The sequence below is a fragment of the Stigmatopora argus genome, chromosome 10 (genome assembly GCF_051989625.1).
Source record: "Stigmatopora argus isolate UIUO_Sarg chromosome 10, RoL_Sarg_1.0, whole genome shotgun sequence".
NCBI classification, from domain to species: Eukaryota; Metazoa; Chordata; class Actinopteri; order Syngnathiformes; family Syngnathidae; genus Stigmatopora; species Stigmatopora argus.
In genome coordinates this window covers 982,213-1,000,967 of record NC_135396.1, presented here as the reverse complement: position 1 = coordinate 1,000,967, position 18,755 = coordinate 982,213, and the positions used below count along the sequence as shown (strand labels likewise).

The 18,755-nt window shown below is 41.0% G+C and overlaps 1 protein-coding gene across 1 annotated transcript in view; it reads left to right on the top strand.

The window, feature by feature from the left end:
* LOC144083292 (neurobeachin-like) overlaps nucleotides 1-18,755 on the top strand; it is a 120,616-nt gene continuing 101,861 nt past the window's right edge. Inside the window, exons 1-12 of the mRNA XM_077611004.1 lie at nucleotides 1-107; nucleotides 1,779-1,931; nucleotides 4,398-4,566; nucleotides 8,716-8,795; nucleotides 9,695-9,757; nucleotides 11,209-11,306; nucleotides 11,398-11,490; nucleotides 13,297-13,405; nucleotides 13,474-13,555; nucleotides 14,514-14,637; nucleotides 16,054-16,246; nucleotides 16,998-17,633. Coding sequence (XP_077467130.1) covers nucleotides 48-107; nucleotides 1,779-1,931; nucleotides 4,398-4,566; nucleotides 8,716-8,795; nucleotides 9,695-9,757; nucleotides 11,209-11,306; nucleotides 11,398-11,490; nucleotides 13,297-13,405; nucleotides 13,474-13,555; nucleotides 14,514-14,637; nucleotides 16,054-16,246; nucleotides 16,998-17,633 — 1,860 coding nt within the window. The 5' untranslated portion in view covers nucleotides 1-47. The remainder of the gene's footprint in view (nucleotides 108-1,778; nucleotides 1,932-4,397; nucleotides 4,567-8,715; nucleotides 8,796-9,694; nucleotides 9,758-11,208; nucleotides 11,307-11,397; nucleotides 11,491-13,296; nucleotides 13,406-13,473; nucleotides 13,556-14,513; nucleotides 14,638-16,053; nucleotides 16,247-16,997; nucleotides 17,634-18,755) is intronic.

Sequence of the window (18,755 nt, the reverse complement as noted above, 5' to 3'; positions counted from 1 at the left end):
CGACCTTGTTGGAGTTCCTGGTGGAGCTCCTGAAGAGCTCCGTGGCCATGCAAGAGCAGATGCTGGGAGGAAAAGGCTTCCTGGTCATTGGCCACTTGCTGGAAAAGGTAACAAAACCTTTTCATTCTCCCCCAAAAATCCCCGCGTTTTGTCACTCGGCAAGAAAATTAAGGACGTGGCCTTTCCCCCCCGTATTCTTCTCCGGCGACACCTCGCCATGTTTGGCGCCCCGACGTCGAGCTCCATCTGTTCACGATATGATTAAAGCGCCACCTTTACCTCATTTATCTCCTGTCGCGGCGTTGCCAGATCCCCAACAGGGCAGAGAACAGGTGTCAGCATCGCAGGCAAAGTCAAACTTTTACGGCGGCGACGTGTCAATTAAAAGTGGCCCGCCAGTGAACTTTTTCCGGAGTGATTCATTACCTGACGCCATTTTAAGTGCTGCCCGTCGGCGCCTTGACGTACGCTGGCACTTTTTTTTTTCGCTTTTGTTGTGAGGCTAAATTGGAGTCATAAATGAGCCTCTTGCCTTGTTGGAGCCCCTTTTTTTGGGGGGGGGGGGGGGGGGGGGGGTTAGGGTTGTCATGACAACCGGCGTTGACTTGGCAGGGGAATTGCTTCATTTGCAGGAAGCAATCAAATAAACAAACAATCAAATAAACTTATACGTATCTAGAGCGTTTTTAACTTGCGACTATAAATATATTGACAGCCAGTTTGTTTTTGTTTGCCGCACTAATTGCTCACTAAGACCATTTCATTCCAATTAGGAATAGTGGGGATAAATTCTGATATTTTACCGCCATTTACGGTGCTAGACGTCCAATTTCTTTTCACTGGGATGCCGGCTGCTTTAATGTCAACTTGACATGTCATGTCCGATTATTATTATTATTGATTTCACGTGGGCCAGACCATTTTAGATATAATATTTAGATTTTTTTTAATAAATGGATTAAAGCCCAGAATATTCAGTTTTTTATAGATCTAAAACAATGTTTATTTTAGCTTTTTAAATATATTTTTAAATTTTACAAAATGATTTTTGAACAAAAAACACGGAAAAAAATGGATTAAAAAATGACAATTATTGATTTAAAAGGGACAAAATCAGGAAATTGAATATACATCTATACTCTTCATTTGAATTTGATCCTAAAACCGAAAGTCGGCACTCATGATTGACTTTCCCAGGCCACACAAAATGATGCGGCGGGCCAGATTTGGCCCCTGGGCCGCCACTTTGACACATTTTCTGTAAATACTAAATAAGGCACGACTGCTCACAGAAATCAGCCTCAAATTTTCTCCATCAAAATCTAAAGTCTAAGTTTAAACATTGGATGTCTGTCACTGTCAATAACATCAAATGACTTTTCCTTTAAAAAAAAGGACATTTTATTACAAAAAAATATTGCAAAAAATCCCAAAAGTGAAAGCTCTTTTTTATGGCTTGGACAAAACCTCGACAAAATAGCGTAAATAGTGGAAAAACATAACTCTAAATTAGCCAGAAATAGGCCAACATATTTAAATTGAAATACTATTTAAATACGAATTAAAACGGAAGGAAGTATGGCAAGCCTAGGACGAAAAAAAGACGGATTTCGCCGGTACACAAACTATAAAGATTATTTGATTCTATTAATTATAAAGGCTATTTGATTCTTTTGGACTTCTGGCAGTGTCAATGGCAGCCATAGTCACTACATGAAACCAATGGTGTCCCTCTTATTTTAATTTTTTGACCGTTTTTGACTTCTGTGGTTCCCCAGTCGTCCCGCGTCCACATCAACAAGTCGGTCCTGGAGCAGTTCCTGTCCTTCGCCAAGTACCTGGACACTCTGTCGTACGGGGCGCCGCTCCTCAAACAGCTCTGCGACCACATCCTGTTCAACGCCGCCATCTGGATCCACACCCCCGCCAAGGTGAGCGCCAGCCCCCCGGTCCGTCGAAAACGCCAAAGCGGCGACGGCCGGGACCGCCGCGTGAATAAAGATGAGGGGAAATGAAGGCGAAATTGTCTGGAGGCTGGCCTCCGACGCTCCTCCAAAGTAGAGCGCCAGAAAAAAATGAGAGAAAGAGTGAGGTAATGAAGTAGGTTAGCGCACTCGCTACCCAGAACGCCGCTCGCTCCTTCCCTCGGGACGCGGCCTGATGTGAAATGATGGCGTGGCGGTGTTTTGCGCTCAGGAAATCCAGACACGATGGTTAAATGTTTGGAAATCTTGAGGGGGAAAAGACATTTCTCTCTCCATTTCTCTACAAATGAAACGTGCGGTAACTGGATCGGACTTCTTTTTGATTGGGAATTAGGCTTGGGCAATCAATCTCTCTATTTTTGGGGTTCGGGGTTTTTAATTTTCAGGTTTTGTTCTCATCTCTCATCTCATTCTCTAAACCGTTTTATCCTCACTAGGGTCGCAGGGGGTGCTGGAGCCTATCCCAGCTGACTTGGCGACCGTGTGTGGTCGATTGGTCGCCGGTCTTTGGTCGCCGTCTTTTGGTCGCCGTCTTTTGGTCGCCGGTCTTTTGGTCGCCGTCTTTTGTACGCCGGTCTTTTGGTCGCGGTCTTTTGGTCGCCCCGACCGCAACAACGGGTGACCAAAAGACCGACGACCAAAAGAGCGGCGACAAAACAAGGTAAAACAACTCAATCATTAATAGAGCATTAAGTATGACTAAATAGTCATTCACAGTTCGTATTTAGGGAATTTGAGCAACCATTTCAATGGTAATTATCAATAGCCTTCCGGGCAACCAAAAGACGGGCGACCAAAAGACCGGCGACCAATCGACCGTGTACCCTTGGGGACACCCTGAATTGGTGGCCAGCCAATCGCAGGGCATAAGGAGACAAACAACCAATCACTTGTAGCTAGGAGCAATTTAGAGTTTCCAATCAGGCTACCATGCATGTCTTTGGAATGTGGGAGGGAACCGGAGTACCTAGAGAAAACCCACGCAGGCCTGGGAAGAACTCTACACAGGTGGGCTGACCTGGATTCGAACCCAGGACCCTAGAGCTCTAAAGCCCACGTGCTAACCACTCAGCTGCCAGGTTTTGTTTTCACATCCAAACATTTTTTTAAGCGTAAAAGAGAGAAAATATAGTTGTTGTTTTTTAAATATTAAGCACTTTTACATTATACATTATCACTCCCTCTTTGTGCTGTCAGCACAATGTGTACATCATACTGAAATATGACATCATTTAATATAATATGCAATAGAATAACAAAGTAATAATACAAAGTGTCTAAACTACAGCCCAGCTTTTGTTGGCCCACGGCAAATGAGGAAGAAATGATCCAATATGGCCCGCAGGAGAAGCTTAAATTCAGCCTACGTTTGTAGTAAGTAAACAAAAAAAAGGCTACTTTTGGTACGCACTGCGTATCTCGCGGAGGCTAATCGTGCGCCGGAAAATGAGGGGGGAAATCTTTTGTAAATCGTCTGCCGTTCACAAATGTAAAATGTCTAATGAAATTCATGACATCGATTTTTGGCTCAATGTAATCAACACCAATCAGCGAAGGGAAGGAAAAGTGCATTTAATACTGATTACGCTAATGACACAAGTGCCACTCCATTAAAACGTCGTCACGGTCCACCAGGACACAAGTTGGGAAAAATTTCCGTAGATCTTTCTCCATTTTCGGCGTGTCAAAGTCTTTTTTTGGGTCCTAATTACACTTCATAATGCCATAACTAATTGATTTATGAATCATTTGTGGACATTAAAATTTCTCCAAATTCTGTTTTGGAGTCCCTAATAGCAAATGTTATCGTTTATTTACTATTTCTTTTTAAACAAAACGGGGAAAACATTCAATTTTTCATCTTTTCTTGTCAATTGATCAATTTTTACTCATTTCAACTTAAGAAAAATATGTATTAAAAAAAAACATTGTTTTTTTCCCATAAAAAAATATATGTATATTTTTTGATGGAAAAAAACCAACGCTTTTTTAAAATACATATTTCCAGTAGGAAATGAACAAATATATTTTTAAAAAATCTTATCGTTTATTTACAATTTATTTTTAAACATAAAATGGGGAAAACACTCAATTTTTCATCTTTTCTTGTCAATTGATCAATTTTTACTCATTTCAACTTAAGAAAAATATGTATTAAAAAAACCATGGGTTTTTTTTTCCATCAAAAAATATACATATATTTTTTGATGGAAAAAAAAGTTTTTTTTTTAAATACATATTTTTCTTAAGTTGAAATGTGTAAAAATTGATCAATTGGCAAGAAAAGATGAAAAATTCAGTGTTTTCCCCATTTTATGTTTAAAAAGAAATTGTAAATAAACGATAAGATCTTTTAAAAATATATTTGTTAATTTCCTACTGGCATATGAACACACCCTCTTCCCTCCACAGTTGCAACTGTCCTTGTATACGTACCTGTCATCGGAATTCATCGGCACGAACGCCGTCAACGGCGCCGTGCGGCGTGGTGGCGCGGCGCTCCAGCTGATGCACGCGCTCAAGTACTACTACTGGGCCGTCAACCCGGCCCAAACCAGCGGCATCGGACCCAAGGGTCTCGGTGAGTCCACATTTTCTTACTGATTTCGAGTGGAAGGCGTGGCCTAGACTTTTAGTACTGTGCACTCTTACGCGCACCCAAAAGAGTCCCCTAGCGGTCCACTTCTGGCCCGCAGGCCGCACCCTTGACACCCCTGATCAAGTGGATGCATATTGCAACCCACTTTTTTTACTACTACTGCGCCTAATAATGCAGTGCGCCATATGTATGGAAACCCTTTTAAAATACTGTATTTTCACGACTATAAGGCGCACTTAAAAGTCTTAAATTTTCTCTAAAATAGACAGGGCGCCTTATAATCCAGTGTGCTTTATATATGGAAAAAAATTAAAATGTGTCATTCATTGAGGGTGCGCCTTATAATGCGGTGCGCCTTATATTCGTGAAAATACGGTAGGTCATTTTTTAGGTGCGCCTTATAGTGCAGAAATACATTACACACAGCAGGGGGATCCAAACTTTCTGAAAAATCTGAAAAAATTGAAGGATGCATTTGAAATCCTACTTTTATTTGTTATCGGGTTAAAAAGATTGTTTTTAAAACGGCTTTTTTAGGTATTCAGTCATTGGCTGCCATTGACGTGGAACCCACTATGACTGTGATCAATAGTAATACGTTACGTTAACTTATTTTTGGGGGGGACAATTTCATCAGTTATGGATCGGTGTGGATCGTCTTCATTTTTTAATACTCTTTCACAAGATTCTAAAAGTTAAAAGAGCGTTGATACAGCTATCAAGTCGTCGGCTGCCATTGACGTCCAATCTGTGTAGTTGAAAGCAATCGGATGTCAATTTCAGCCAATAATTGAACGTTTTTTGCCGAGCGGACTCCTCGAAACGTGGCCCACCCATCAGTAAGTCTCACTTGAAAGAAACTCGTCTTTGTTAAGCGCCAATCAACGGCGTCCTCCAATTGTCACTTTGCCTCTCTCGCCTTTTTTATTAGCACGCCGACTTTTTTTTCTCTCCTTCCGATGGAGACGCCAGCTTCCCGCCGTGACGCCATCTCACCGCCGGCGACGACTTTGATTCGGATCGCGCCTCGCTCTCGTCGTGCCGCCCAGAGGGCTTTTCTTCCTTTGTGGAGAGCGCACTTCCGTGCTAATTTCTCGGACTAAATTAAGCGGATGAAGACGGATTCCCAGCGGGCGTGCTAGGGATGTGTCAAGGCCTATTTTATTTGGAATTGATTCCCCGCTAATAATGGCGCTGACCTTTTATCGCTTGGGGTTATGCTGACTACACACTCGCTGCTTGCTAAATGAGCTTTTTAGTCCTTTGGAGTGCTTTAAAAAAAAAGGGCCGTCAAATGATTTTAACTAGACTTACTTGGCTTATAAAGGGCCAATAAAAAACAGACTGTATAGACTGGAAGTAAAAATGAAGGCAAATAGTTTAAGTTTGATTTATTGACATATTAATGAACATATTCATGTTGTTAATGAACTTATATATATATATATGTATATATATATATATATATATGTATATATATATATATATATATATATATATATATATATATATATATAAGTTCATTAACAACATGAATATGTTCATTAATATGTCAATAAATCAAATATATATATATGTGTGTATGTATGTATATATGTATGTATGTATATATGTATGTATGTATGTATGTATATGTATGTATGTATATATATATATATGTATGTATATGTATGTATGTATATTTGTATGTATGTATATGTATGTATATATATATGTATGTATATATATATGTATGTGTATATATGTATATATATATATATGTATGTATATATATATATATGTATATATATATATATGTATATATATGTATATATTTATGTGTATATATATATATGTATGTACATATGTGTATATATATATATGTATGTACATATGTGTATATATATATATATATATATATATATGTGTGTATATATATATATGTATATATGTATGTCGTCATTAAATTGCGATTATCGAATGAATTGACGATCCGTCACATTCAAATTGGCAGCCAATCATTCGTTCATTCATTTACTGAACCGCTTATCCTCACAAGGGTCGTGGGGGGTGCTGCAACCGATCCCAATGAGCTACGGGCACCAGGTGGGCGGCCAGCCAATCGCAGGGCACGAGGAGTCGGACAACCAATCGTACTCAAAGCTCAAGGGGAATTTAAAAAATTAGTGTTCAGCTAGCTAGCCTAGCATCCATGTTTTTGGGAGTACCCAAAGAAAACCTAATATAATATTAATTAAAATTTCATATTTTGATGTCTATTTTGGTGGATTTGCATGATTTCAGGGTTTATAGAAAAGAAAAAGTGGCCTCATGGTCTCGGAGTTGAGGGTTCGAGCCCAGGTGGGTTCTCCTGTGCGGAGTGTGTATGTGTTGTGGGTTTTCTCCGGGTATGTCGCTTTTCTCCCACATCCAAAAAAACATGCATGCTAGGCTAATTGCTGAGCCAAATTATTCCTAGCATGACTGGTTCTTTGTCTCCTTGTGCCCTCAATCCACGGTGCCCAAAGTCAACTGGGAATGGCTCCAGCACCCCCCCTGTGACTCTTGTGAGGATTAGCGGTACAGAAAATGAACAAAAGGAAAAACTCGACCCGCCGTTGAAAAGGTGACCGTTGGTGTCAGTGGTCGCCAATGACTAAACATGACCCCTATCGCGACCTATCGTCGCCAGGGGGGGATTTCCATTCGCGTACATTAGCCAGCCACGGAGACGGCCACTTTTATCATGCGGAAATAAATCATTTTTCAATAAACGGGCCGTGCCCTTGGGTGACGCCGTGAGCTCGCCCTAATCCGCCACTGAGAGAAACCAGAGCTCTTCAACATAATTGCTTGCGAATAACTCCCACGCATCGGCGGACGGTAATAACGTGCTTATCGGCGCGTCCGCGTTAGACTCCCGTAACAGCGCCCGTTTTTTTAAAATTTCATTTTTTTCCTTCTCTATTAACCACGGCGGACAAGTCGTTGATTACTGTTTGTCGGCGCTGTGCCGCTTTTGGCCAGATGGGGCGCTCTGCTCTCTCTTTGCTAGTAAATTTATTTGCATTTTTCTGATTGGTTTTAGAGTGTTAAGAAAATCAAAGTTTTCGTAGATTCATTCATTCACGCTTTTCTTTACATGGGTCTCGGGGGGTGCTGGAGCCGATCCCAACTATGGGCACCAGCCGGGGGACCAATCGCAGGGCACAAGGAGATAGACAACCAATCACTTGAGGCAATATTTAGCATACAATTAGGTTATCATGCATGTTTTGGGGGTAGGAAACTGGAGTACCCAGAGAAAACCCACGCAAGTCTGGGAAAACATGCAAACTCCACACAATGAGGACCTACCTGGGATTGAACCCTCGACCACAAAACTGTGAGGCCAACATGCTAACCACTCATCCACCGGTTTGGTAGATGTGTCCAAAAAATGATCCTCACTTGTTATCATTTAATATTTTTTTAAAGTAATGAGTGATTATCTTGTGGTGTTCAACCAAATTAAAAAAAATAAAATAGGTTTCATGGATGTCTGAAAAAAAGACTTAAGTCGCAGGTAGAGTCAAACGATGAAAAATGACCAATTTATAGTCCGGAAATGACATTATCATTTGGTGCGGGTGCGTTATGAAAACTATTTGTGCTCATATTTTCTTGCCGTCAATGTAAAGTCAATGACAGCCAATCAGGGCCCCTCAAAAGCTTATGCAAATAACATTTGGTTTGTCCTTGTTACTTTTCTATTGTGTTTTTTCTTTCTTCCATCAACGAAGCATCTTTCTTCAAATCAGCCTCCTCGACTGTATTTTACCGCTCTATTTTCCAAGCCAATTTGACAATGTCAGCGCATTAATTCATGCGCACGCCTGTCTTTTTTTCCCCCTTTTTTTTAATCACGGCCGGTGAAGGAAAATGGGGGTGTAAAATATTTTGCTCTTTCTTCCCCACGCCGAGCATCGGCGGCTCATTACAGCCACTTCAAACGCCGGCTTTGCATCATTAAAAGCAAGCGCGAATAAAATAAGAATGAACAGCAGCGACGTAAACAAACAGAGGACGCTTCTGGTGCTCTAACACTTTTTTTTCTTCCCCTCTTTCTTTCTTTCTTTGTCTGTCTGTCTGTCTTCTGAATTTTCTCGACAGACGGTCCACGGCCGACCCAGAAAGAAATGGTCTCTCTGCGGGCTTTCATGCTTCTCTTCCTCAAGCAACTCATCTTGAAGGTATTTCGCAGCCGCCTCCAAAAACCAGACGAGCCCGGCCTTTCAAAACGTGGTGACAAAGGTGCGGCCCGTGGGCCGAAAGTGGGCCCGCTGGGGCGTCCCATCCGGTCCGACGTGCATTTAGTTGCTCATTTAGCTTGCAACTTCATAATTCAATTGTTACGAACATTTCCGATTGGTTCTTTTGCCCCCTGCTGTCATAACGGTGCCTCCAATGGCAGCCAATGAGTTAATAAGGAAACCAACTGCAAGTTTTATTTCTGTATTTTTGGCCAATATTTTGACATCAAATGAGGTAAAATAGTCAGAATTTTCTCCATTCGTGTCTTCTACATGTATATACAGTGATCCCTCGAATATCAGATTAGATTAGATATATTTGTTCATCCCATATTTGGGAAATGTCATTGTCACAGTAGCAAGAAGGTGAGAATACAGACACAGCAAAAGACATTTTAGACATCAATAAATAGGTAATAAATAAATTGATGAATAAATAAATACATAAAATAATAAATAAATACATATATAAATAAATTAATATATAAATATATAAATAAATTAATTAATTAATATAGAAATAAATAAATAAATAAATAAATATAGAAATACATTAATAAATAAATAAATATAAAAATAAATAAATAAATACATAAATAAACAAATAAATAAATATAGAAATAAATAAATAAATATAGAAATGCATTAATAAATATAGAAATAATATAGAAATAAATTAATAAATATAGAAATAAATTAATAAATATAGAAATAAATTAATAAATATAGAAATAAATTAATAAATACATATATTTTCACATTTTTATGAACTTTATGAAAAATAAAAAAGACGTGATAATCAAGAGATTACTGTATCTTTTTTTTAATCTTCTTTTCAGGACCGAGGTGTGAAAGAAGACGAATTGCAGAGCATCCTCAACTATTTGCTAACAATGCAAGAGGTACGCCGCCGCGCCATATTTCGTCTTTCCATTCCACTTTGATCTTCAAGCACCCCCGTCGATCGGACCCGCCACGGCAGCGCGTATCGGCACGCCAATGAACGTCGACTCCGTGTAGCCCAGAGTGATGAAAATATGGCTTTTGGCAGCCGCAACAGCTTCGACTTGTCTGGGGAGAATTATAACAAGATTACGGAGGTGTGGGAATTTTTGCCCACTTGGCCCAGAACGTGTTAAGTCACGTGCGAATATCCCTGCCAGAGCCGCTTCACCCACTTTCTCTCCTTCTTCATTCATTCCAAATCATTTTGAAATAGAGCACATCCATATCTTATAAAAGGAGCAAAACTAATGAACGCTTTTCTGATAGGCTCCTTTATGGCCATTAAAAGTCCTTTTTTGGCCTCTTAATAGCAAATATTCTCTTCATATTTTGTTTTCTTAATGAATAATTTTTTCAAGTGGGAAAAATCCAATATTTCAATCATTTGTTTTTAGTTAAAAAGAGGAAAACAATATTTATAACCATTTACATGGAAAATTGAAAGGAAAAATGAGTAAACATTCATTTTTATTGATGTGTTAAGCTAAATTACAGATTTTTATCAAAATATTTTTTTAGAGAAAACCTTTTTAGAAAATGTTTTTAGAACTTTAGTTTTTAGAAAGATGGATCAAAAGATTCCCTATCTTTTAATCCTTTGTTTGTCATTTTAGGAACAATAAGAATGAATAGAGAATAATATTAATAATAGTATTTTAAGGAAAAAAAACAATATTTTTGGGGATACATGTTAACAAATGAAAGTGGTAAACAGGTAAGTTGAGTCATCACGTCCAGACGTCCAATTTAATTTAACTGGATTGGACGTCTATCGGCAACAATAAGGTTTTTGGGGGGATTTTTTGGGACACCCCAGATGTAAGGAATCATGATACATGTGTCAAAGTGGCGGCCCGGGGGCCAAATCGGGCCCGCCGCATCATTTTGTGTGGCCCGGGAAAGTCAATGATGAGTGCCGACTTTCTGTTTTAGGATCAAATTCAAATGAAGAATATAGATGTATATTAAATTTCCTGATTTTCCCCCTTTTAAATCAATCATTGTCACTTTTAATCCATTTTTTCTGTGTTTTTAGTTCAAAAATCATTTAGTAAAATCTAAAAATATATATCAAAAAAGCTAAAATAAACATTGTTTTAGATCAATAAAAAACGGAATATTCAGGGCTTTTAATCCAGTTCTTTTAATCAATTTATTTAAAAAAAATCTAAATATTATATCTAAAATGGCCACGTGAAATCAAGTTGACGTTAAAGCGGCCCGTGAACCAAGCCGAGTCTGACACCCTTGTAGATAGTCGGTCACTTACAGTAACCACGCAATAATTGAGTTCCTTGATTTTTGAATGTATCGATTATGATGTTTGTTTTCCACTATTTGCGTGCAGGACGAGAACCTACACGACGTGCTTCAGGTTCTGGTGGCCCTCATGGCCGAGCACCCGGCCTCCATGATTCCGGCCTTCGACCAGAGAAACGGAATACGGTGAGAGGCCCAGTCCCAAACCAAATTCCCTTTTGCTTTAATCTTGAACGCCCAATCGCAATCCTTCATCTTTGCTTTGTGTGTCTGGCAGGGTCATCTACAAACTGCTGGCATCCAAGAGTGAAAATATTCAAGTGCAGTCCCTCAAAGTCCTGGCCTATTTCCTCAAACATTTGGGACACAAGTAAGTAAAAAAAAGCAATTTTTTGCAAAAAAAACTTTTCCATTCATCAGCATGGGTCAAGTTGTTCAACTGCTGGAAACCCTTTGGTTACCGCTCCGTTTTCCACTGACCCGCAAAGTTCGCGGGGGTGCTGGAGTCAATCCGACTGCCAATGGGTTGCCCTCCAATGATGAAAAATCATTCATACGTATAGTACCGTATTTTCACGACTATACGGGGCATCGTATTTTTAGCCGCAGTGTCAGTAACGAGTGCTATTTCTGTATTTGACACACACACAAAGAACGCACCGTTTTTATAGACGCAAAACATACACCACCTTAAACATACACGCTACACCCACACGCTAAAAACCCGTTTTTAAAAAGGCAACGGAAGCAAAACTGAGTTCGGTTGTACTTTATCTAGCCATTTCACAATGTACTCACGTCATAGCTAGTAGCTAGTGCAAGGGTAGGGAACCTGTGGCTGGGGAGCCATATGTGGCTCTTTCCATGTATGCATATGGCTCTCCACTAACCTGTGATATAAAATATGGAAATCACTGGTGAGATAGCTGAGTCCTGAACACATAAATGATAGGATTGTTAAATCTCAAATTAAATTTACAAGGAAAACACTCATTTATCGCCACCCGATGGTGCAGTGTTTTTTTTTTGACCTGACTTGGGTGCAGACAGCGTGGGATCGATTCCCGCCACGCGGGGCTGCGATCGTGAGCGCCAATGGTCGTCGGCCTTTCCGACGGACCGGCGACCAGTCTAGGGCTTCGTCAGCCGTTTGCCCGATGTCAGCTGGGAGAGGCTCCGGCACCCCGCAGCTCAAAAAGAATGAAAGACTTCAATGTATATGTCCAATTAATTAAAAAAATAGATGGATTTAAGCACCAGGCACACACGTTTAGGTAATTTCTTTTTAAAAAAAAAGTTTCATTCATATATTTTTTTCTTCTTAACTTAACTTAGCCATGAATGAACACAGATGTCCAAAACGCAAGCAAAGTCATTTTGGCAGCAGCACATTCCTCGCCACGTTCACCTTGGCGCCGCTTTCGTTCCTCTGGCTCGTTTGTCACCGCCGAAGTCGTTTCCCTCCTCGGCGCCTCACTTACATCTTGATTCCACGGGACGGGCTACCTTTAGTCATTCCGTACCCCTCCCCCCCGACCGAGCCGGGTTTACGACCCAGTGCGCTCGCTAACACGCTTCCCGTCGGACTCTTTTAAAAGACGTTTTGCCGCAGTATCCTAGCCAAGTGTTTAACTCTTATTTGTTTATTTTTGAACCGCCGGTGGCTCTTGAATTTGGTTCCTGGCCTCATTTTTACATCATCTTGTCGCACCGTTAGCACGTAGTAATTATAGGAATGGTCGTTCATTCATTCATTCTGCAAGCCGCTTGTCCTCTTGAGGGTTGTGAGGGTGCTAGAGCTCAATCAGAGCAGGAAAAGAATGAGCAATATAGGAAAAACACAGGAAGCAATTGTGCCGTCTTGGAAAAATTCCGAGTAAAAGCCTCGGCTGACATAAACGACCTGTCACGGATGCTTGTCAAGACTTCCCTTTGATTTCGAAAACCTTCATTTCGCCGCAATTTTTTGCAAATCACGCATCTGAGCTGCCCTCCTGCCGACCTCGATCCCGACCATAACGCCCCCAAGGTAGTTAAAAAGTAGATCCTTCCATAATTTATACATATTAGACATCAGTTGATTTGTTTTTTCTTTTCTTTTAAGTCAGTATCAGCATCGGCCTTAATTAGAATCAATACCCGTCGGTTACGCTGATAAATATCTTGATCCACGCAGGAGGAAGGTGGAGATCATGCACACCCAAAGTCTCTTCACGCTCCTGGGCGAAAAGCTCCCGCTACACGGCGGCGCCTTGACGCTGACCACCTACAACGCGCTCTACGAGGTAAGCCGTGGCGTCATCGGCGTTTTTTCCCCGTTAGTGGGCGTCACCTTCTGCTCGTCCATCCTCAGATTCTTACAGAGCAGGCGTGCACGCAGGTGGTCCGCACGCCGCACGCCGAGCCCGACTCCAGCACCAAGATTCAGAACCCAAGTACGCATTTCTATTTTAACTTTTGACTCGTTTTGTGGCGTTTTTGCCACCCTTCGGGGGAAAAAGCCTGACCTTTACGTTACCGTACGTCGAAATTTGCCTGACCCGAAAACCAACCGATCCACGTCACGTAAAAATAAGCAGTAGAACGACTTTGACTTTGTAGTTTTATGACTTTGTCCTCATATTGCTTTAGTCAACTAACATTATGGCAAAAGTAGTTTTGTGGATACGTCTGGAAACGTAACGACTTTCAGTTCAAGTCATGTAAAGTTTTAGGGTTATTTGGGGTTATTTAAATTTAAAAAAATGATTTTTTGCAATATAGTTAGTCATGTAAAGTGTTAGGGTTATTTGGGGTTATTTAAATTTAAAAAAATATTTTTTTGCAATATAGTTCAAGTAATGTAAAGTGTTAGGGTTATTTGGGGTTATTTAAATTAAAAAAAAAGATTTTTTGCAATATAGTTCAAGTCATGTAAAGTGTTAGGGTTATTTGGGGTTATTTAAATTTAAAAAAAATATTTTTTGCAATATATTAATTTACCGTATTTTCCGCACTATGAGGCACTATTAAAAAAACTCTCAATAAACACTAAACGATGCAATATTGGTTAAAGCAGCAAAACATCTTTAATTTTGTAACATGATTCCCACCCTGTAATATTACCAAGTATTAATGTTTTAATTTGAGAATATTCTGATTTCCACCATCACAATTTAAATCTTGTAATATTACGACCATATCATAGTCTCTTTTTTTCTCGTTTCATGACTTGACTCTCGTCATATTATGACGCTCAGACTATCAGAAGCGCGTTAATTTTTTTATTCCTCCACTTTGAAATTTTCTGGCTATTTCCCCAAGTCGTGAGCGAATTTAGAATTTTGCAAAAGGTTCAGGCGAAGTGTGAGAACTGCACGTTTTATTTGTTTGTTTCTCCACCGGCGCTCACAGTGATCCTGAAAGTGATAGCCGGCCTATTAAAGAAATCGGCCCCCAGCGGCGAACTGATGGAAATCCGCCGCCTCTTCCTCTCCGACATGATCAAACTGTTCAGCGGCAGCCGAGAAAACAGACGGTGAGAAACTTGGACTTTATTTTTCGGATTTCTTTTGTATTTTGGAACAAAATGTTCCCGTTGAGGCTTCTCGGAACTTGAATTTTGTACGTAGAGGTACATTTCTTGCGTGTGCGGTCGATTGGTCGCCGGTCTTTTGGTCGCGGTCTTTTGGTCGCCCAGACCGCGACAACGGGCGACCAAAAGACCGGCGACCAAAAGCCCGGCGACCAAAAGACCGGCAACAAAACAAGGTAAAACAAGACGGTCTACGCATCAATGAAAGCCATCAATGGCCATGAGCAGTTTCACTGAGTCCACGTATGAGTGTAGAAGAGTTTGTATGTACATGCGTTGTCCCTTTAAGAAGCTACGTCAGTTCAGTCAGGGTCTTAACAAGTTCTCCAACAAAACACAATAAAAGTCCGGGAAATTTGGATAAATACACTTTTTAATCCAAATTTAGCAACAAATATGCTAGGTGCGTGATGCTATTCTATCTCCTTATATGGAGTTTTTGACTTTTTTTTAAACTAACTTTGCTATTATTACAGTCTAAAAACGGTTTCTTTAAAAAAATTAACTTACCATTAATATGACGGACGCCTATGGGACGCCTACTCGCGATAAACTCATCCACGACCAAACCGTGTGCGGTCGATTGGTCGCCGGTCTTTTGGTCGCCGTCTTTTGGTCGCCGGTCTTTTGGTCGCCGGTCTTTTGGTTGCGGTCTTTTGGTCGCCCCGACCGCGACGACGGGCGATCAAAAGACCGGCGACCAAAAGACCGGCGACAAAACAAGGTAAAACAACACAGTCTATGCATTAATAAAAGCCAACAATGGCAGTTTCACTGAGCCGATGTGTGAGTGTAGTATAAGAGTTTGTATGTACATGCGTTGTCCCTTTTAAGAAGCGACGTCAGTTCAGTCAGGGTCTTAACAAGTTCTCCAACAAAAAACAATAAAAGTACGGACATTTGGAGCTTTTCTTTACTAGGGCATTAAGTATGACTAAATAGTCATTCGCAGTTTGTATTTAGGGAATTTGAGCAACCATTTCAATGGTAATTATCAATAACCTTCCGGGCGACCAAACGATAGAGTACCCATTTCTTGTGCGAGTTATTCTCAGGTGCGACTTCTAGTCTGAAAAATACGGTCGTGGCGTGAGATTCTAGTGTCGCATTTGACGAACGTTTTTTTAAGGACTCCCTTGCTGTTAATTAACAATAAAACAAGCCATAGCTTGTTTTATTTTTGCTTCCTTTCACTCTTCTCACCGCTTTGTCGTCTCGACAACTTCATTAATTTTCTTCCACGCGTCACTCCTTTTTTTAAACCTGACGGCGAGCGGTGTCTTGTTTTCATGGGTAACGCGCGGGTGTTCTGATGTTCGCTGCCTGGGTAGAAATATGTGCGCCTTTGCCATGTTGCAGATGTCTGCTTCAGTGCTCGGTGTGGCAGGACTGGATGTTTTCTCTGGGCTTCATCAAACCCAAAAGCCCCGACGAGCAGAAGATCAGCGAGATGGTCTACAACATCTTCCGGATCTTGCTCTACCACGCCGTCAAACACGAGTGGGGGGGTTGGCGGGTCTGGGTGGACACGCTTTCCATCGCTCACTCCAAGGTGACCGCCGTTCGTAGCAAAAAAAGAAGTATTTTGTGTATTTTCTGGACTTTGCGTATTTCCCGACTATAAGTCGCACTTTTTTGTGCCTAGTTTGGCCTAAGATTAATATATTTTTTTCTCTCTGTAGATGACAGCTTGTTTTTTTTAGGTTATAGTTTTCTGGAAAAACATATGCTAACAGTTACCCATTTAGCTCATTTTCTCTATTTTTACTATAACATTTGGTTTCTGGTAACATATAAAAATAATGCCCTCCCAAACCTGCAAATTATATATTTTTTCTCTCTTATTTGTACAGTGGTACCTCGACATCTTAATCCGTTCCGGGACTGAGATCGTATGCCGAGCTTTTCGTAACTCGAGCGGACGTTTCCCATTGAAATGAACTAAAAACCAATTGATTCGTTCCAACCCTCTGAAAAAACACCAAAAACGGGATATTGGATTGGAAAAAATGTTTTATTTCTTCTAATTCGCCATCTATTAACAAAGTAACACATAACTAGTGGTTTAATAGTAATAAAATGTGTTTAATAGAGGTAAAATGTGTTTAATAGAAGTAAAATTGGGCGGTGTTGTGTGCACGAGTATACTTCATTACCCAGAAATCCCTCTTTTTGCCCGCGCATGCGCGTTGTGCGTTTCCTGGTCGAAACTCGTCTGAATAGATCGTTCAGTGCTCGTAGATATCTGTTATACAATCCGTCAATGACAGCCAATGAGCTAAAAGCCCTGTACTGATTGACAGGTGACGTACGAGGCCCACAAGGAGTACCTGGCCAACATGTACGAGGAATACCAGCGGCAGGACGAGGAAAACATCAAGAAAGGGAAAAAAGGATTGGTCAGCACCATCTCGGGTCTGTCCGCTCAGCCCGCCGGCATGACGGACATGGCGGACACGGACGGCGGCAGCTCGCCGTCGCCGGGCAGCGACGCCGCCGACCCGCCGACGGAAGGGTCGACCCGGGAAGAGCCTCCCCGAGCCCCCCAACTGGCGTCGGACGTCAAAGCCGAAAAAGTGGAAGCCACCGAGGTCAAGATGGACGACGCCGACGCGCCATTGGAGGTGGCCTCGCTGCTGGGCGCCGTCTATCCCGCCATCTCGGCTCCTCTCATCTCACTGGACGACGACGAAGATGCCGACGTGCTCGCGTTCGAGGAGGCTCCGCCTTCCGGGGCGCCGCCCGGCGACGATCTGGACTTCCTCGACGGCCCGACGGCCATTTTGGAAAAGGACCGCCAAGTGGATCCCGTCCGAGAGGACGCCGCCTCGGTGGGAAATCCGGTGGCGCCCCCTAAAGGCGACGTTTCTTGCCTTTGGAAGCCCTCGGAGGCGGAGGACGGAAAGGAGGTCAAGATTCAGACCATGGCGAGCACCCAGGTGAGGACGCCGTTAGGAATTTTTAGTTGGTTGTAAAATGAGACGTGACTCGTGTAGATAAAAAAATGCAAAATTGATTAGAAATGTCACCGATCTCGTCATTTTCAGAGGAGCGGAATTCTGTATAATTAATAAAAAAAACTGATTTTTTTACAATTTAGTCATTTACCGTATTTTCCGCACTATGAAGCACAATTAAAATCTCTCAATATACACTAACCGATGCAATATCGGTTAATCAAGCTATGAAATTGGTACAAAATGGAATGATTATGTAGTTTAATGAAGTTAAAACATGCGCCTCATGCAGGGAATGTTTTTTTTAATTGCCCTAACAAAAACAAACAAAAATAGTTCAATCAAATTATCACCCAGCTCTAAGTAATGCAAATATTTTAGCGCAATTAATGAGTTTTTTATTGTTTTTTACATTTTCTTCTAAAATAATATATATTTTTTCTACATGAAAATGTATTCCTACCCATGCATTTGTTTGAAAACCATCTTCATTTCATTTTGCTGTTTTTGTAATTACTTTACCCGTAATTGGGCAGCAAAAGTCCTAAAGCGGCGTGTTTGAAAAGCAGAGCACGTTTCAATGTTTTTGTTCAGCGTTTGTCTTCGATTGACTCCCGCTGATGCCTTTTTTTTCTTCTTCTTTTTTAAGGGGCTTTAGGAGCCGTCTTGTTGATTTGTTCATCGGCGTTTATCGCTCGCTCTGAGGTTCTTGTTGATGTTATTGTCGTTTTTTTTCCCGTTTTTATTGAGCTGGTGGGAAAGAAGGTCGGCGGAGGACTTGTACGTTTGTCGTATGTTGTGAACGGATTGAATCGTTAAGTCGTTCATCCGCCATCAAGTTAGTCTGTCCCGATTGCGTCTTTTTTGCATGGGGGTCCATGTTACTTGATTTGGAGTCCATTACGGTCCAATTTTTTGTCATATCGCAACATTACAATCGTACAAAGGGTGATTTTTAACAAAGAAACAACAACAACAACATTTTTTTTCCGATCAGTTGTACTGCACCAAAATATGCTTGCAAACAAATTGTTTAAGCAATGTAATTTACATGAGTAAATGTGTTTGTTTGTTTTCACTCAGTGGACATTTTCTCAGTTTCAG